This window comes from Heliangelus exortis, chromosome 2, assembly GCF_036169615.1.
Source record: "Heliangelus exortis chromosome 2, bHelExo1.hap1, whole genome shotgun sequence".
NCBI lineage: Eukaryota > Metazoa > Chordata > Aves > Apodiformes > Trochilidae > Heliangelus > Heliangelus exortis.
The window spans coordinates 146,755,573-146,776,194 of record NC_092423.1 but is presented as its reverse complement, the minus strand read 5'-3'; the positions used below and the strand labels follow the sequence as shown (position 1 = coordinate 146,776,194).

The 20,622-nt window shown below is 39.7% G+C and overlaps 1 protein-coding gene across 37 annotated transcripts in view; it reads left to right on the top strand.

The window, feature by feature from the left end:
• Positions 1–20,622, top strand: part of PTK2 (protein tyrosine kinase 2) — a 220,657-nt gene that overhangs the window by 173,218 nt on the left and 26,817 nt on the right. For 35 of the 37 annotated variants that reach the window (XM_071738480.1, XM_071738481.1, XM_071738488.1 and 32 more), the window contains 6 exons: positions 1,376–1,460; positions 8,148–8,248; positions 9,492–9,607; positions 11,127–11,227; positions 12,538–12,627; positions 14,160–14,364. In XM_071738480.1, coding sequence (XP_071594581.1) covers positions 1,376–1,460; positions 8,148–8,248; positions 9,492–9,607; positions 11,127–11,227; positions 12,538–12,627; positions 14,160–14,364 — 698 coding nt within the window. Of the gene's footprint in view, positions 1–1,375; positions 1,461–8,147; positions 8,249–9,491; positions 9,608–11,126; positions 11,228–12,537; positions 12,628–14,159; positions 14,365–15,249; positions 20,174–20,622 lie in introns of those variants that run through there. The other 2 variants (XM_071738494.1, XM_071738493.1) reach the window with 1 other exon arrangement.

The following is a 20,622-nucleotide window of genomic DNA, read 5'->3' as shown; positions in this document are numbered from 1 at the left end:
GGAGTCTTTGCTGGTTGCAGATGTTGAAACTCTTCCTTTTGGTGTTGATGTTGGTTATGAGGTGTTTCCAAACTTTTAGAACACCTGGAGAGGGGGGTGTAGTCTGGCAAGGCCTCCAGAGGTCTCATCCAGTTTCCATTATTCCTGATTTTAGAAGGGCTGAAAATAATACCAATTTACCACCAGTTTTCAGCCAGTTTATGGGTATATTCATGTATGAGAAAAGGTTTTAATAAGTATTTTCCTTCCAAGCCAGTTTAAAGATATGTTAGAAACACAGTAACTTAGAAAAAAGAAATTTAAACCTGCAAAATAGAAATACTGATAGCTTGTGGAAAAGATTTGCAATAGAGCAAAAATGTGTAGACACAGAACATAACTGAAAACTTCAACTCTCACTTGGCCTTAAAAACAGGGTGAGGATGTACATGAACCCTGTAGCCTTTCTGAGAAAGATGGGGGGAAGGCAAGCTAGGCCCATACCTAATGTAGAAGCTTAATTTTAAAACTCTTTGGCTGCTTTCAACCCATTAAGCACTTGCATGAGTGACATCTGAGCACTGCATGTTACTATGGGGTTACACCATGTTGTAAATAGCATTTTCTGAGCCAGTTGTGGTGTTTTGAGAAGTAGCAAAGCTCAAATACCTGAAGCTTTCTTTTAGGAGGAAAACACCTGCATCTTCTCTGTGCTGTCTGTAAGTTATGGAAAGGGTATTTTAAAGCACACCAAAGATGTCAGTCAAGAGTCAAGAGGCCTCCTTTGGTCTGGCTCAGGGTGTTTCTTACTCCTCAAATTCAGAGGATAAGCAATCAGATAGTAAAATCCATTTCTGGTTTTGAATACATGTGTTGTTTAATTTGGTTTGGAGCCCTTGATATAATTGATTGTAAAGCTAATGTGAAATCTTTGCTTTACTTTCCTTGCAGTTGGAGCTCAAAATTTCAGCCAGTTTTTGCTCCACAAGAGCCTCAAAGTGCTTGATTTGGCTTTCCAGGTTTCTTGCTTGCCTAAGCCAAGTGTGGTTTCTGAACACATATCTCCTTATTTCTTCTGCTTATGCTAAATATTATCAAGAGTTTATCATCCTTGATAATACACAAGGTTACAGTACTATTCAGTTCAGCTGCCTATCTTCTGTCATAATTTTTGCACTATTTAACACAATTTAAAGCAGATTAAACGTTTCCTAGGTGCAGTAGATGTGTTGTACACTTAGATGTCTTGATTGTAATATTTAACATTTCAAAATTTGATTTCTTAACTAAAGATATTTTAATAGTGATTTTCTCTAGAGCAGTTTTTTGCTTGCATTTTTAAGGACTTAGCTTTTAGCAGGCTGTATTTCAGTTATTTCTCTATCATGTCTTTCAGGAAAATCCAGCTATGGCTGTTGCAATCAAAACATGTAAAAACTGCACCTCAGACAGCGTTAGAGAAAAATTTTTACAAGAAGCCTGTGAGTATTAAAATACTTCTGTAACTGATCCTTGCAAAGCCTGCAGCTGTCTGTGCCAGAAACTTCTGATCCTGATGTAAATCTTTTATTAATACACAGCGTGACCTTTTCCTCTCCTGCAGTATGTGCCAGGAAGACTGCTTTACATCCTTACATTGCTTGTGTATATGATTTTATACACAATATATATGATTTGTACACAAAATATATGATTTTATATATGGGTTCTCTGATTTTCTAAATTGAACAGTCATGTCTGACTCCTGTAAGCCTTCAGAACCATTTTTGGAATATTAGAGATCTGATCCTCTATTTCCTTCTCTCTCCTTAACAAATTAAAAAAAATGCATAGCTCTTGTTTCAAGTGTATGACTTAAGAAAGTCAGGTTGTCTCTTTTAACTAATTGGCTAAAAATATTATGTCTTAGATCTGTTTTGAAAATTCATATTTAAAAAGCATGATAGAAAAAGACCAGTTTTCTAAATAATTGCCCACAAATAACTGTATTCCCCAATGGTACAGTTCATACATGGAAGAAGGCTTTTTGGGATTAATAGTAACAGAAAACTTCCATAAGAATGTTGTAGTTACTTATTTCTTTGCTATTTGATTTTGTAAGCAAATTGAATATGAGACTTGGACCTTAATTTTTGCCTATTGTTCTCTGCTATTGTGTACCTATAAACCTCATCAAGGTATTGTATTAGTAAATTATTTGGTTATGTCCAGATGTTACAGTATTCTTTTATTCACTATTCCTTTGTTCAGAGATTTGTTTCTAATTGTTCAGAAAACAATTGTTCCTAACTAATTGTTCATAACTAATGGCTTCCTATTTTTGGATGTCAGATTTTTCTTAAATTACTATAATTTTTTCCATTTCATCTCTAGCTGTTGCAAAAGTTAATACCATTTAGTAAATACCACGAGTAATAACGTAGCAGTCAAAGGTAGGCTGTTGTCTCTTAACAATGTAAAAAATAATTGCTCATTGAATGCTCCTTATTATGCTTTGAGCTTGACAGATTAGAGAATGCTAACGTAGTAGATAGATAAATAGTGCTTTTCAATTTTGATTTAATAGTTTTGCTATTCATCTTCCTTTTTTTTATTCTAATTCCCATCTGTTACGTTTCTCTTGTTTGTGTTCAGATTACAAACTCTCTCAGAAGATACTGCCTCCTAATTTTTAGGAGCACTAATCCAAAAGCTCAGATCCAACATAAAGAGAGGCAGAGTTGGTTGTCTTACTGAATTAAGATATTATTTCTTAATAGATTACTTTAATATTAGGAATACGAAAATATTTTGGGGTTGTAGTTGTTTGCTTGCAGTGGAGTTTTAAATGCTGAAAAGATGTAATATTGATTGTTGCAAGGAATAGCACCACAGTGCAAAAAGCAGAAAAAAGAAAATGTTTTTTCAAGCAGTGCCTGTCCCTTCATTCCTGGCTGCTTGTGTGCATCAGTCTATTACAATTAATGCATCTGTAGATGCTGAAATACAAACCACCTGGCTGGGGAGATTTCTACTGATCTTCCACTGCCTTTGTTAAATTGCTCTGCAAGAAGTTCATATCTCTTAACTCTGGAAGCTGGATGGCAAACTGATGTAATAACATGGATTGAATTAATTTCTGTGAAGTTCTTTCCATCAGTGGAGTATTTTATGTTTAAAACTGGTAAGACCATGTGATATAAAACTGTTTGTGTTAATTGCCCTCCCATTGCTTTGATAATTAAAGCTGTATTCCTGCTTTCTTTTTACATCAATAAAGGAACATTTCTGTGTTATAAAATTAGCACAAGAGAATCCTAAAGCTAATTATTAGGGTGTTTAGGGTTTTTTTAATGAACACTTTATTTACAAGATTTTAATACTAGTATTGGGATCTGATGAACTAGTTCAGCAATGCAGACTTTTTCAAAGTGTCAGAAATAGCTTCCCTCTTTTACTCAAAAAGGAGGAGAGGAACTGAATGATTTAGAAATCTAGCTTCAGTTCCATGTAGCAGTATATTATTGCAGTATTTTAGCAGCTGTTATTGCCCATTTGACATTTCACCACATGATTTATTCCTTTTTATTAATGCATTAGACTACGTCATTGATAGGGATATTTGTTTCACTGATTTATTTCTGTTCTCTATTATTTGTAATGCATGAATATTTTAAAGAATATGTTCTCTTTAAGTTTGCCCCTGTAAGCTTCTTTGAAGGAAAATATGTTATTGAAGTATTTATAACAATAGGTCTTACAAACAACATAACCAAGGATTTTTCTTGGGGATTTGTGGGGCTGCATGATGTGTTGGTTATATGGCTGCTGGGTACCAGTGTACAGAAATATAATTCAGAGCTCATCAGAAGAGGAATCTGAAAACACCTGCTGATTTTAGTTTCTGATTAATGAAAAGCCAAAAGATAGTGGGGTTTGTTCTCACCTAATTTAAAGCAAACTGAAGCAGACTTCCCAGGTTGGTAATTACCATGCATTTCTGTTGACACTACAAAATGCAAATGTATAAGAGAGCCCACTCTAAGATTAAATGAAGGATATTTGTCAGGATTAAATTGAGGATGTTTCTCATGCATATGTTGACAGAGAAAGCCTTAGTCAGAGGGCTAATGTTTCATTAAATCTATCAAATACACCTCCCCAAAACATTAATAAGCATTAAATCAATCACCAAGGCAAGCAGTTCCCATCCTGTCCCAATCTGTAGCAGAATCCTACAGCACAGTGTCCAGGGGGATTCCTGAAGTCAGGCAATGCCAGTGTCATGGAGGCAGCTACCAGAGCAACCTTGGCCACCCTCTGCATCTCTAAAGGCAGCCTCAGGGAAGCACTAGGAACCAGGACAAGCAAATGGAGCATCACATTTGTCATGGAAGGGCACAGAGGGATAGTGGCCTCTGGAAAATAGGCTGTTTTGCTTTGGGAGCCAGATGGAAACAGCCTCCTAAAGAAATGAAATGGTTTCCACCTGCTGCAAGTGCAGAGCTGACTGAAACCCAGGTGGAAGTGATAAAATTTCCCTGTGTGCACACCTACACCCAGACTGACCCCCAAGAACTGAAAGAGCTGCCCAGACCCAAAGTTGCATGGAACTCTGGAACCTTGAAGTCCCCCTAGGTGTGAAGGCAGAGGTGGAGGTCATGGGTGCAGATATTTCCAGCTGGAGGAGCTCACCAAGTAGGTGGCTGTGTTGCAAGAGGAGCTTAACAAGTGTGTGAATGCTCTGCCATCTGAGTGAGAGATCTGTGCATGGTATTATTCACTGTCACAGCCCTGCCTTCAGAGTTTGCAAAGGGAATATAAGCTTGCTTCCAACCCTGAGGTGACAGACACAACCAACTCATGAGACAGAGGAGACTGGACTCTCATCTCTGGTCAGTGCAGGTCAGGGAACCTTCCCATTCCCACTGAAGTGCCCTACATGACAGGTCTGAGGCTCTAGGGTTGGAGAATAAAGAGTCAGTAACAGACAATATACCCAGGAAAGTCCAACCATGCAAAGTTTGTCCAGACACCCACCAACATTAGTACTTGTGCCACCAAAAAAGTTTGGAGGGTGTTAGTGGCTGTGACTCCTTGCTGAGATGCACCAAAGCCACCATTTGTTGCCCAGGGAATATCTCTAGGGAAGTTTGCTGCCTGTCAGGAGCTTGGATCCAGAATATCATGGAGAGACTGAGCCTGGAAAAGCCTGTGGACTATCACCTGTTTCTACTGTTCCAAGTAGGGCTGAATGATGCTGCAATGAGGAGACTCACAAATACCCAAAGAGACTTTATGTCCCTTGGAATGATGTTAAAGGGTTTGGAGAGCACAGGTGGTGTTCTCTGTCCTGCCAGTCAGAGAAGGGAAAATACAAATGGACCAGGTGGATGACTGGCTGCATAACTGGTGCTGTGTTTCAAGGTCTCAGCTACTATCATCTTTGATCTGTGATTGTCAGCAACATGGAGTGGAATCAAATTGACTCTCAACAAGTTTGCTGACAACACCAAACTGTGTGGTGAAGTCAAGACACTAGAGGGAAGGGATGTCATCCAGAGGGACTTTGACAGGCTCAAGAAGTGGGATTATGCAAGCTGCATGAAGTTCAACATGGCTAAGTGCAAGATTCTGCACCTGGGGCAAGGCAATCCCATGCATTAATACAAGTTGGGAGGAGAAAAGATTGAGGGAAGCCCTGAGGAGAAGGACCTGGGGGGGTGGTGGACCAGAAGCTCACCAGAGCTTGCAGCTCAGAAAACCAGCCAGGTCCTGGGCTGCATCAAAAGAAGCACAGACAGCAGGTTGAGGGAAGTGATTCTCCTCCTCTGCTCCTGTGAGACCCCACCTGGAGTTCTGTGTCCAGTTCTGGAGTCCCCAGCATAAGAAGGACACAGAGCTCCTGGAATGTCTCCAGAGAAGAGCCACTAAAATGCTCAGAGGGCTGGAGCCAGGATAAAGAAGTTGGGGTTGTTCAGCCTGGAGAAAAGGAGACTCTGAGGTGACCTTATAGCAGCCTCCCCATATTTGAAGGGGACCTACAAGAAAGCTGGGGTAGGGCTTTTACACAGGTGTGTAGTGAGAGGACATGGATATAAACTTGAAGAGGGGAGATTAAGGTTGGACACCAGGAAGAAATTCTTTCCTGTGAGGTTGGTGAGACACTGACACAGGTTGACCAAGGAAGCTGTGGCTGCCCCATCCCTGGAAGTGCTCAAGGCCAGGTTGGATGGGGCTTGGAGCAACCTGGGTTGGTGGGAGGTGTCCCTGCTCATGCAGGGGGCTTGGAACAAGATCATCTTTTAGGTTCCTAAAGCAGGAGGGCTTTCAGACTCTGAGAGAGGCAGAACACAGAGCTCTATTCCCTCCCATTTCCTGCCCGTACTCTATCAAGGTCAGGCAGCCTGGCAGCCCCTCCTCTCTTTTGCCTGCTCCTTGCTTTCCTGTTGTTCACCTGTGCTCCTTTACCACCACCTTGCCAGGTGCTCTTCAGAGTCCACATCCATCAGGTGCTGGGAAGAGCCATGGAGCTCCCTCCTGAGTCTGCCCTGCCACAAGGGGCCCTCAGGTTCCTATTCCTGCCAGCACCCCGATTGACTTGTATATCTAGATTTGTATATATTTATATTTTTGTTCTTTATCCCTTATGTTATTGCCTTTCCCCTCTGTTGGTAAATCTGCTTACAATTTTTTTAAATTTCCAACTTCAAGTCTCAAGTCTTTATTCCCCTTTTATCTTTACTTTGGGGGGGCCTGGGGGTGGGTGGGTGGGTAATAGAGAACAATTCTGTGCTTTGGTTTTTGGTCAGCCCAGACTGCTAAGCTGTGACAGTCCCTTCCAACCCAAACCAGTCTGTGAAGGGCATATCTTTGAGAAACTGAGGCTGTGGACAGCTACAGGGCTTAACAGACCAAGTGGGCAAGAATGTCCCACACAATAAGCTGTCTGGACTTAATAACTTTAAAGAGCTTTAAATTAGATTTAGCAGGGGAAACTGGTGGTGTTGTAAGCACTTGAGAAGAACCAGGGGCTGCTGAGCCATTAAGAAGCAATAGAAGAATATCTGCTAATTGCCTCAAGGGTGTTAGGGTGAGCTCCTCTAAAAAGAAGTGGCCCATAGCCTGGTGAGCTGCCTCTGTACCAATGCACACACTTGGAGAAGAGTCACCCAGTTGGTGGGATGAATCTCACAGTTGGAGCCCTGTGAGTGATGTCTATGAACTATTCAGAAGGGAGAGGTAAAGAGGAGAGGTGAAGGAGTTGTTTTTTATGGCAAAAATGGGATTGATTGCATGGAGCTGTCTTTCAAGAGCAGCAATGTGCAGAGCAAGATCTGGTGGCTGAAAGTTGGAGACCAGGCCAACAAAGCAAACTTCTTGTGGTTGGTGTCTACTACAGACAACAACCTGAGCAAGAAGAGGCTGATGAAGAGTTCTTGCTTCAACTGCAGGAAGCATCATGCTTGCAGGTCCTGACCCTGATAAGGGCTTTCAACCACCTGGCCAGACATGCTGGAAAAGTGGCACAACCTACTGGGAGCAGTCCAGAAAATTACTGAAGAATACTGGGGACAACTTTCTAGTTCAGGTGGTGGAGAGCCTGACCAGAGGAGAGGCACTGCTGGACTTGGGAGATCAGAAACATAGATCTTTAAGGTCCCTTCCAACCCAAACCATTGTATGGTTTGTATGTCTTACTGCATAAAATATATTGTGACTGCACTGTGGAGGCTTAGAAGTTAGCTAAGTCCTAGGAAAACAAAATGAGACATGAACATAATGATTAAATGAGATTTTTGTCTCTGTCAGAAACTAACAGCCTTTTTTTCCAGACACTGAATTACACACCATGTTTTCTCCCTTCTCTTCCGGTAGAAGGCACAGGTTAATTGGTCCTGCAGTGGACAGATAGGTCATTATGTCAACTTCTGTTATGCTCAATCAGGGCAGAAAACCCAGAGAACCTTTTATCTTGCACCTTCCGCAGCACTTAACTAAAGCAAGCAGTGTTTTATACTGCCTGCAGAGCATGAAATGAGCAGAATTTATTGCTTGCAGGAAGTTGTTTCAGGTCCTGGAAAACTGTGATTATATTTTCAGGTTATAGACTATCTGCTTCTTAACTGATCTTTTATTTTTTTAAAAAAAGGTTTTATGTAACACCAACTTGTTTCTTCTCTTTTTAGTAACAATGCGTCAGTTTGATCACCCTCACATTGTGAAGCTCATTGGAGTTATTACAGAAAACCCAGTTTGGATAATCATGGAGCTTTGTACCCTTGGAGAGGTATGAAAAATACATGAGCATACATGCTCATCCAGCTTTGGTCTTTTTTAGCTCCCAGGTATCTTTACAAAGAACTGAAAAAACCCATCTCTCAGAGTAACCCAGAGGCCCTCTCCTCAAATGTGAAATCATACTTGTTTACAGAATTATGGACTCAGAAACAGGAGTGGCAGAATGTGACCTAACTCCTCCACTGAGGGAACTGAATCAGCTCATACCAAAGTGATTTAGTCATAGTTTTCAGAGAACTAAATTGCTGTTCCAGAGTGAGAGCTTGACCTGTGGCAAGATGATGATAATGTGGTATCATTTAAACAGCACTGGCAAACATACCTTATAGAGGTGAAATTGTATTCTACATCTTTTCCTGGGTAATACTATATTTTCCCTTGGAACACTGATTTTTTTTTTAGGATTTGTTTTCTGTACAGTCTCTGCAGCAGAGACCATAGGTAAGATGACTTTCCTCATTATTCTGTCTTTTGAATGCATACTTTACACAAAAGTAGATCTCAGTTTTTATAATATATTTGTTCTCTTTGAGCTACATGTTTCTAAAAACATGAAGTGGTATCTCATACTGCACAGTAATTGTAATTATCAAACAGCAGTATGTTGTCCAAGAAAAAGAAAGGCAGAGTAACCTGTAGTGAAGAAGTAATTTTCCTTTCCAGGTCCCAAATCAGTTTTTAAATCCTTCTTTTAATTTGTAAGGGGACTCCAGTGCTACCTTTCATTAGCTCCTAACTGCTGGGGATAGAGCATATAAAAATTCTGTATTGATATTTACTACTCCAAGCTAAATCCAGTTGCTCTGGCAAATGTAGATTAAAATTCATACTTCCAAAACAATACTGATATAATTAGTGTTCAGATTGGCCATGTACTCTTTTGTTCTGAAAAATTAAAGCTGAAAATGTGTGTATTCTCAGGGGAAGGATGGATTAAAAGTTCAGGAGTGCTTTACTCAGAATCAACAGCAGTTTATGCTCTGCCTTCAAAAGGAACCTGGAAGCAAAGCACAAATTTTTTTGTTTGTTGGCTAACAGTTTTCATATAGAAGAAACTGCTTGGATTTAACAAAGATTTCTTCATGGCATGTGATTTTCTTTCCTCATACATTCTTAAGGGAAAGTATGGCCATTGATGCTCATGTAAATGTTACAGTTTGAAATAAGCCATGTTCAAATTTGTTAGGACAAAAACATAACTTTCCTCTTTTTTTCCTCCTTTATTTAAACAGTTGAGATCATTTTTGCAAGTCAGAAAATACAGCTTGGATCTGGCCTCTCTGATACTCTATGCCTACCAGCTCAGCACAGCACTTGCCTACTTAGAGAGCAAAAGATTTGTACATAGGTAAGATTTATATATACATAAATGTGTTTATTTTTGTATATAACTACTTGAAATCTTAGGGAGTATGAGGTGTCCTAGATCACCAGATTTTTGACTGGCAGCGTAGTGGCTGTTAAACACACTTGCTCAAGTGAAGACAAAACACTTAAAACATAGAGTTGGTCTCTTCAAAGCCTTTTGTGCTTCTTTTTTGTGACTTATGAGTGTGTAGCAGCAATACTTTGGAACTCCTCAAATAAACTTCCCTGGTTTAGGTCAGTCTTTTTGAGTAGTGTGTCGATTTTTCAGTCTCTGTCACCAAAATTACAACTTTTTCAAGAGTGACCCCTGCTGGCTCCTGCCCGGATTGACTCGGAGGTGGTGCTGGGTTTTAATCACTAGAGATGGCAGCTGAATGGTTGCTTTGTGGTTGTAATATTTTTTAAAGCTGTAATCTTCCAAATACAGAAAAGCAAAAAAAGAGCAGCTGACTTCTTAAGTACTGAAAAGGGAAAACAAAATATTTATAAAATACAAGTACTCAATTACCAGAAAGGGAACATAAATATCCTTATAGATGTGTGTTGAATTTAATTCCCTTGCATTTTAACATGAGCTTTCTATGGAAAAGAGGCTGTCTTTAGCCTCTTACTGTATGCAATTTAAAGTTCACAGCACTGATATTTTCCTGTGTCATTTTGGTTTTGAACTTGAGCATTTTATTTGTTTCCAAAAACTTTCTGATTCTTTAAATGTGTTGTAAACATTATACATACAAACATCTATATGTAAGTATTAGGTATGTGTATAAAACACTATAAATAACAGTCCCTTATGATTGCTACAGTTACTTGAATTTTGGCCAAGTAGCTGTTAATTTTAAGTAAAATTTGAAAATCTAACTTAGTCATCTAGTACTGAAATGGGATAAAGTAGCACTACTTAGTTTGCTGGACTTTTCTTCACTGCTCAGAGCTGAATCTGTCAATTCTTAGTCAAGCCTACAGAAATCCAGAAGCAGCAGACACATAAGGTGTGTTGTCTCACCTGGGAAGCTGCAAGAGAAAAATGCTCAAGTGTTTTCATAATCCTTGTGACATCACTAAAATCTGAGCTCCTAACTAGGAGAAACCTCTTGTAGGACTGAGAGGTTAAACAAATTCCATACCTTTGCAAGGTCAGGAGGCAGAGTTTCTACTTGCCATCAATTCTCATTCCCCAAAGTTTTTACCATATGATATTTAAATAAAGAATAAAACTTTTTCCTCTGTTGACATTGATGGTTCTGCTTTCAGACCACAGCAGTTACTCATAAGGATCAAACATACTGCAGGATTTCTGCAAGTTTCTCAGAATTAGCAGACAAAAAAAAAATACAAAAAATTTCTGTGCATACACAATCAAACTATGGCTTAGAAAAATAATTCAGTCCTCTCAAAGGTGTTTGATATTTCTGGGTTTTAATGATTTTTTTTCAAATTAAATTTCACTACTTTTAATATTTTAAGTGACTAGAACTCATGTCTCCTCTGCTTGGCAGGGATATTGCTGCTAGAAATGTGCTGGTGTCTGCCACTGACTGTGTGAAATTAGGTGACTTTGGTTTGTCCCGATACATGGAAGACAGTACTTACTACAAAGGTAAGCAAACTCTGGATTTTTCTTACCAGCCAGAGGGAACACAGTTGCTTCTCACAATACTGAGTTTGTTCTTAAAAAGAATTAACAGCTAGACCAGGAAAATCTGGTTGTATTTGTAGAAAAAGACAAGATGTTCCACAATTTAATAGGTGGCAGTGAAGTCCTACTACATGGATGCTTAAGGAGAATCACAAGGTCTGATTTAAGTTACAAAAAGTTGGAAATTCACTTGTAGGTAAAAATCTACTATTTAGGATATAAGCTTATAGTGTTTTCTTCTAGATTTTTAGAAGTTTATCCACATTTGAGGCTCGTTTGAGATAAAGCTCCAGGTTCATGGCATATGATGTATCCTACAGTGAATGTGAGGGTACCTACAGATAGATTCTGGTTTGTGCTGTCATTGTTATTTTCCCAGCTTCCAGCATGGAATGGGACTTGATGACCTTTAGAGGTTCCTCCCAACCCAAGTTATTCTGATTTTGTGCTACTCACTTTGGGTGTCACTGGACTTGGGAGGTTCAGTACAAAAATGTCTTTGAAACATAGTTTTTTTCTCCATTCTGGATGCAATACTGATCTTAAGTGGCTCCAGCAGCTGTGAGAGGTCCTGCAGTGCCTGACAGATAGGAAATACTGCAAGAGAATAGAGATTACCTGTAGGGTACCAAAGAGTAGCATTTTAAATCTGGTGTATACTATGAAACCATGTATTCATAACTCTAATATTCAATAAATTTCTAGCTTTGGTCATGTATTTTAAAACATCCTTTATTTGTCTCCTGACACTCCATTATGTTTCCCTGTTTCATTTGTCTCTCATCACTATGAGCTGCATATTGTTTTAATTGCTGAGAGGGGAATACTTTTGATGTGATAATTTCTTGTTGTGCTTTTGGAGGTTTCATTGGGGGCTTTACTGGGAGTTTGGGGGATTATTTTGGCTTTTGTTGCTTCTTTTTTTCTGTTTTACTCAAGGCCAAACAACCTACCCTTTATTTATTTAACAACCTGCTCCCTTGCTGAGGTTTTGTGATGGTTTCAGATTTGGTGCCAGTACCTTCTTAACTGCAATAGTTGCATCTTGAAATAAGAACAGGTTGAAAGAGCTCAATCAGTCTGAATATTTAGGCAAAGTGCAGCTTTTCTCTAGGTGGAGGACCTGCTGAAATCTCATGTACAAAATCTGATAGTTGAAGTGCTTCACTGGAAATGGGGGTTTTGCCTGTGGATTATTTCACTGAGAACAAAATCTGTGTTTGAATTCAATAGTAGAAGTAAAAGCTTGCCTTTTCCTGCCTTCCCTGTAGCTTCCAAAGGAAAATTACCCATCAAATGGATGGCTCCAGAGTCAATCAACTTCCGACGGTTTACCTCAGCTAGTGATGTGTGGATGTTTGGTAAGTGAATACCAAATGCTGGGGTTCTCTTGGAGATTATCAGTGTTTCTTTATAACTACTGTAGATAAATAATTTCCAGATATTTGGTGCTGGTTGTACTGTACTTTCTGAAAATATGGTTTCTTCCAACAGGTTTTCCATCTTTGTATTTTTATTTCCTTTTTCTACTCAGCCTAAAGTTTCACATGCCTTTTCACCTCTAGTAAGAAACTGGCAGAAATGAAGGTACAAGGAAATTAGAATCATAGAATCATAGAACTGGCTGGGTTGGAAGGGACCTCTGAGATCATCAAGTCCAACCCTTGATCCACTCCCACTGCAGTTCCCAGCCCATGGCACTGAGTGCCACATCCAGGCTCTTTTTAAATATCTCCAGGGATGGAGAATCCACCCCTTCCCTGGGCAGCCCATTCCAATGTCTGATCACCCTCTCAGTAAAGAAATTCTTTCTAATGTCCAACCTAAACCTCCCCTGGCACAACTTGAGACCATGCCCTCTTGAATTAGGTCATTGTCTTAACAGCAATGATTTTTTAACTGTTTTTCCCTTTGATTTCTTCTTGTTACAACATTGCTTGCTGTTCCTGTTTTATATTTGCACTTTTTCTTTTATGGTGATATGCCTGCTTCCATGCTTAATGAATACATAAGCTGTCCTGTTTCCAAGACTTTAATGCTGAATTCCCACTTAATTTGTCTTTCATCACTCCTGCTTGGTTACAAAATGAGGGTAAACCAAAATATTCTAAAACCTTGATCTTTTTTCTGAACTATGGGAGTTTTTGTATGAATCTGATCACCTATGCTCAAACTGGTCCAAACTGCTTGTCCATACAGGCAGAACAAAGAGTGTGGAAAGGAACAAAGATGATGAGTCTTGAAATAAGAGCAGGACAGCAAAATAGGGGTTTTCCCTCTTTACAAAACAAAATTGGAATGTTTTAAGTGAAGGGTACATGAATTTTAGCAGTTTTATAATAGTGTGAAGAAAACTTTTGTACAGTCAGAATTAGAAAAATTAAGTCTGTGAAACATTCTGGCCAATCCTAAGCTGGCAGACTGTTTTTCCCTTTGTGCTTTAACATAGTTTCAACAGAAACTGTTTCATTACATAGTTTCAGCCCCCAAAAAATGGATCAATGCCAGCGTTAAAAAATGGAAATCCACTCTGCATGTTGAAACAAGCCAGTTAGAACCAGTCAGAGGGAAAAGGGAGCGCAGCTCGTTCTGCCTCAGAAAAAAAAAAAAAAAAAAAAAAAGGATTTGAATATGAGCAACCCTTCTGATTTACAGTAGGTAAAAGGTAGCTAAGTGTGAAGCCAGGCTGGGGTGAGCCAGCAGTGGGTCATACTTCCTCATAAATAGCTCAGGTCCATACAGTGTCTGTAATCCTCCTGCACATCACTCCTCTCTGCTGCCAGCTGGTAAGTCAAGACCATTTCCCCAGCTATACATTTCAGAATAAATGGTGTCATCTGTACAGAATCAGGGCTTTTTAACCAGGTTTGTTGTTTTTGTGTGTGTTTCTCAGGTGTGTGTATGTGGGAGATCCTAATGCATGGGGTAAAGCCCTTCCAGGGGGTGAAGAACAATGATGTGATTGGGCGAATTGAGAACGGTGAGCGGCTCCCAATGCCTCCAAACTGCCCTCCTACCCTCTACAGCCTTATGACCAAGTGCTGGGCATACGACCCTAGCAGACGACCCAGGTTTACAGAACTTAAAGCACAACTCAGGTAGGGTTCTACTTCTGAAAGGTCATTTCCATGTTCAGAAATATTTATTCGTGTTTTTCTCTCGTCGTTATTTTCTTGCCGCGGAAAAGGGAAGGCAGAGAGTATTAGAAGGCTGGGTTGTTGGTACTCTCGTGGAGATTTGGAGCTCATCTGTTGGGAGAAAATGAGTCTAGGCAGTAAATTCAAATAACTGGAAAGATGAATCACCTTTCTCTTCCAAGAAAAACTTCAGGTGTTACAAGCAATTTTTTAATAATTTTACCTATTTATGCTGCAATCCTTGGAGAGGGGTGTAGAAAGAACTTAGAGTGATTATTTGGTCATACATGCACTGTACAGCTTTAGAGTAGAAATGTATATGCTCTAGAATGAACCATCAGGTGAGTGCTGTTAAAAATTATTTTCCTAACATATGCAGCACCCTACTTGCCCTGTGGCAACTGACTGGGCAATTGCAAAGCCTGCAATAAATGCAGGGTCATTGATGAGAAATTCTTTTGTCTTTTGTATGCCAGGGTGTAGACTTCCTTATGTTTACCTTGGAATAAATGTGAGCACAGTCTAAATTCACACCCTAGTTTGTTCTGCAGTAGTTTGTTCCAGTGTCCATATTTCTGTTTCACCAGCCACAAAATGGGGCTGATATTTAAACTGAGATATTGCATAGATTTTATATTTCTGAACACCTTTGAGATGTTGTGGGTGCTTAGTATCTACTTTGCTTAAGTTAACAAGTCAGACAGGTCCTGTACACTGTAAATCCACTTTTCAGTTTGTTGTAATTCATTGCCAAATTTCACAGTTTATGTCTTTTTTCAAGGTTGCATTTTGGGGTGTGTTTATTTCTTTCATAATACCACTTCATGCTATCAGTATGTGTTCATGGTACAAGATAATTCATGGGTGGTTAAAAAAGGGGCAGTTTAAGCATGATGCTGTTTTGGAGCTGCTGTATGGATACCTTTAAGGTTTTTTCCTATTTTATAAAATGTCATATGGTTCCACCCTGTGTTACTCTGGAAGCTCCTGTGTAGATTATTGATTTCCATAGCTGAAGGGAGTTGCAGCCCTTCTCATGAAGAACTTCTGCTATTGACTGTGGAGTTAACTGCAAAGGAAAGGAATGCTGAAGCTTGGTAGGGATTAAAAGGAAAAGGCATGACAGGGTTGTGTAATTTGGGTAATAGACAGAAACTGGCAAGTCCCTTGCTTGCCTTTTAAGGGTGCTTTATTGTTTGCTGTCAGATTGTGCTGATAACTTACAGCTGATTGGCACAGAGAAGAATGAATTGCTGAAAAAAATGTGATTATGAAGATGGCTGTGGTGTGTAAAGCCAGACAGGGAGAGAAAGTATTTCACTAGCAAGAGATGAGGAGTAAATCCAGAGTAAAAGCAATTGTGTTGGGGAATGAAGTAAGTGTAGGCTGGACTTGGAGAGAGAGTGACAGCTGCAACACTTAGGACATCATGAGTTTGGAAGGGTAGAGGGGAAAAAAGTGAAAGACATGGAAGGGTGTTGCCAGATAAAGAGGGCAGACCAGCACCCAAGAGCAGGGCTCTCATCAGAAGTGCACAGACAAAGGGTAAGAATCAAAGCTCATGACGTGGAGCAAGGAAAATTCTCATAGTTACAAAACATTTTGTTTCCTAGTGTCTGTGGATAAGCTCTGAAACAGGTCACTCAGAAAGCCTCTGGAATTTCCATGCTGGGAAATTTTCAAACCTTGGCTGGGAAAGGCTTCAAGCAACCTGACCTTGCTGTGCATGGAGCCCCAGCTTTACCAGGAGATTGGGCTCAAGACCTCCAGCAGTCCCACCCTAAGCAGTTCTCTGTTTCTAGATGAAAAAATCCACTGGGGGGGTGATTTTTTTGCTCCTCTAGTCTCGTTAGGAGATTTGAAGGACAAGCTCTCTCCTGGAGCCACAGCAACCCTGAAATAATTTTTTTTCTCTCTTCTCACCAGAGTTTTTTGCTGCTCCAAACTGGTGACCTTTATCTCCTGGAAGTTAGGCAGCACAGTTGTCCTAAGGGCTTCTTTGCACTGCTCACAGAGTCAGCCTCTTGTTGGGGAGGTTGCCAATTCCCTTATGATGAGGCAATCTCAGGCAGCAAGGAAAGATTGGGTTTCCAAACTCAAATTCCCATGAACTTGCAAAAACAAAGCCATTTCCCTGGTGGCCTTTTCTGTGTGGTGTTGCTGCTGCTCATTCTGGATCCTCTCCAGGGGAGTCTTGTCAAGCTGAGAGCAGACCAGTTGTTTGCTTGAAGTTGATGATAAAGCACTGCAACATTCCTCTCTCTTTTAATGAGAAAAAGTCCAAGACTTTGAGAAAACAGACTTCTTCATCTGAAATAGCAGTGATGGGAGCACAAGCATTTCAGCTGTTCTCTGCCTGTTACTGAATGCTTTTCCTATTTCACAGTAACATCTTCTCTGCATAAACTTTATTTGCAGCTGAATGTGCAATGTGAAGATGCAGAGTTCTATAAAATTAATTTAGTGTTACCAGGGTAGTAATTGCCTTTTGCTTTATAGCATTCAGTCTGTTCAGGAGTTACTCTTTAGAGCAGATACAGAAACCCACGGGGTGCATTTTGGATTTTCAATTTGAATTCCTCCTTGCATTCTAGGTCCCTTTTTAGTTAGGGTGGGGGACAGTAAAACTGAGGTTAAGTCAGGAAAGCGAGGTGCTGCCCTGCTACTTCTTCCACTGACAGGGCTGGAATTAAAATCTGGGGTATTTTAAATCAGGAAGCATGTGTTGCCTTTCTGCTTTTGTGTAGAATTGATTTTTGTCTTGCACTAGATGGTAAATAATATAAAAAGCTCTTCAGAAAGTGTTCAATGTACCCAAATCATGCAATATCACTTCTATACTATTTTTCTTCAGAATTACTTGCAGCCACTTCTTGTAACCATGCATTTACTCTACCATAATTGTACACTCACTATAACCATGCAAAATCTCCTATATGCCTTTATTCTTAAATATAATTTATTCTTTGCTGTGCTCAGAAAGTGTATATTGCTAAGGTAGCACCAGTACAATCACAGACTTCCTTACAAATCAGCTTCTAGGCTTTGCTTGTGAGTTGTGGTGCCCTGAATGTCCCTTTGGTTGGTAATTCTGTTAAAACTGGGTTGTTTTGCATTGGAGGCTAACTAGGATTTTGATTCTGAGCTTTCAGATTATGGTAACTGCATGACATTTTCACTGCTTATTGAATTAATTTTGTTTGAAGTACCCTGTCACTAACCCTTGCCCCTGAAAATAGCAAAATAAGCAGCAGTTGGCCCTCTGTTGGTCACTGATGAAGCAGCACAGGTTTTAGCAGAGTTGATGACCCTCCTAGCATCCTATGAAGGTCACATTAAATACAGCTCTGAAAAAATGGGGGTGGGGGGAAAAGAAACCCCAAACAAATCAATGCTTCTAAACTCATTTTTATGACAACAGTGAGCTATTTAACTGAGGAGAGCTGGACCTGAGCCTTTTTGTGACTGCATTTGGTACAGGTCCTTGACTGCTGCTTCTAAATAAAGGAAGCAAAGCTCATGAGTGAGGGCAGTTTGAGTCCTTTTCTTTCTCATTTCATGGCATCCTGCCAAAAGTGTATTTACTTGAAATACACGATGGAGGCTGCAAAATGCTTAATTAGCCTTTTGCTGTTTGATAGTGACCACTAGGAATAATCTGTAATCATGTGAAAGTGCTTTTAGATTAGGGCAACATATGAAAAAATGTTCATCTGCCTTGAGCTTTGCATTCTGATGATTGGAGCCCCCAGAGAGAAAAAAAAAGAAGCTGCTTGTTCAGGGTCAGTGATTACTGAGGGCTCCCACACCACCACAGCAGCAAACACTGGTATTGCTGTGCCTTTTGAAATGTAAGGATACATTTTAGTATTTCAGATATTCCTACACTGAAGCTCCCTGGAAATGTTTCCTTTTCAATGTCACAACCTTATTTCAGTAACAAGATTCATAGTAAATCAGTGTATCAGTTATGCAAACTTCTAAATAATCAAGATTTTTCATCAGATTTAACCTAGCCAGGAAGATGAGGTAAGTTGGTCTGGAGTACCTCAAGATTTGCTGGGGTAATTGGATGAATAGAAATATTTCTTTGCTTGCTTCTCTTTGCTGCTAAAAATATTTGCAGTTTGGGAAAATATGCCTGGATCTGACTTTCCTGACCTTCTGTAAATGCTAATAAACTGTTCAGAGTACTTGAGCAGCTGCACTGAGGAAAGGTCAAAAATATCTCTTGGCACGTTTTTAGTCCATCTATGGCTTGATCTTGGTCTTCCCTGTGTGAAAACAAAGACGTTTCTGTGAGTCATTTATAGTCTTTGTGTTTTTTTGAGCAAAGCTTCTCTGAGGCATTTCCATTTTATATTCTTGTCAGCAGCACTCAAGGGCATCTGAGTACAAATTCTGCTGCAGCTGCTCAGCCTTTGACCAGGGTACCTGGAAAGGATCCCTGATGGCACAGGCAGTGAAGGAGCAGGGTGGGATGAATTAAGAGTTGCAGGGCAAAAAGCTGAGGCTGTGTTATGAAGAACAAGTTGTTTCAAGTACAAATTTGTCATTTCCAGTGATACAGTTGAAGTTTGTGGCATTGTATTGAATGCAGTGACACCACAGGTAAAATGGCTTTGATAGCAAGGCAGATAGAGGTTGGTGTTTCTTTCCTTTTTATGGAATAAACAGGACCAGGCTGTGAGAAGTTACACTCGTGGCCTCAAATTAGAGATAAGGCATCTCTAAATTTAGTCAGCTGCTTTTAGCTGACTCCTGTTCCACTCCTTTTGCTCAGAGTAGATCATCTGCTGTATCAACAGCCTTATCAAAAAATAAGTATATTATTCACGCGGTGTCTGGGTGGAGCTTCTGTGTTGGTTTTTTGTGTGTTTTTTAAACCTCAAGATAGTTCTTGAAGGGTTATAATCATGGTTCATGGATATGGATGCATGTTGGCTGATTTCTCATGCTACAAATGCATGCTCTGAATATCTGAGGCTTTAAAGTGGTTGTTCTTTGCTACTTCTTCAAGGATCCAAGTTGGAAATACTGCATTTTCCTTATTCTGAGGGGAGAGGTAAAATAGATTTTCTTTTTTTTAGTTCCCTTCATGGGCTCTGGTTGTGTTTCCGTGGTAGTTCTGTCAGGATTACTTCTGCAAATAACTTGTCTGATTTTGTTTTTGTTCCACATTCTTGTGTTACTTCAGCAATGATGGATTGAAATTGCAACAGTACTTATAAACTTGGCTCAGCTGCAATGAGACAAGATGACTTCTCTGCTTTTTAGAAGTGGCATAGATTGGTTTTTTTGGCTGAGTAAGGAAAAGCAAAGTTCTCGTCTCCAACCAAGAAGGAATTTTGTCTTGAAATAAGCAGTAAAGTTCCAAGATTAGAATAGATTGCTGTAGTTGATCTCATCCCCTGCATGAGTAATTCTGGGTGGTTATTTAGCAGACTGAACAGATTACAAACTCAGAACCTAGCTTTGTTTCTGGAAACTCTGGAGTGATAAAGAAGCTGGAATAGCTCCTTCACAGGATTATCTTTACACTGGGGATAGTGATATGTAAATAATCTGCCTTGCTCACATCTCCAGACTTCTCATGTAGTATGCAGCTCCAAGGACTTTGCAGCTCCCTGTTTCAAAGCTTTATTCTGAGTATTTTTCAAATGGCAAATATCCAACATTAATAATCCACATAGCAGAACTGGGAGGAGGCTGCTGTGGGGGCAGCAGTATCACACTGAACTTCAAACAGTCTTTAATAGTCAGAACAGTGGTAAGTAGCAAACTAGTTTTACTACTGTCTTGTACTTTGTTGAAAATGTAGCCTTTTGACCTGAATGTTTAGAAGCTGAGTGAATGCTGTCAGATATTTCTATTTTGATAAATGAGTTTGCTGAATGTGTTCCTGGTTAGTCTAAAATGTAAAAGCTGAAGACAGAGCATTTAAAATGTTTTTTGACTGCTTTGCTGGAAAACGAAAAACAAATCTCTGTGATCTGAAGCTCTGTTGTGTTTCAGTAAAGAAAACTTGCAGTTTGCAGAGGTTCAGTATAATATTTTCTTGTGAAAAATAAGCTTTCGTGAAAGTAAGTGCTTGATTTACTGTCTTTGAGGATTTCTCTGTGTACTTACAAATCAAATGAATGGTTAATGTACAAAAAATTTTTCTGCAATATCAACCACAGCTTTCTGAAAACTCAGTGCTGCTTCTGTAGTTAAAAG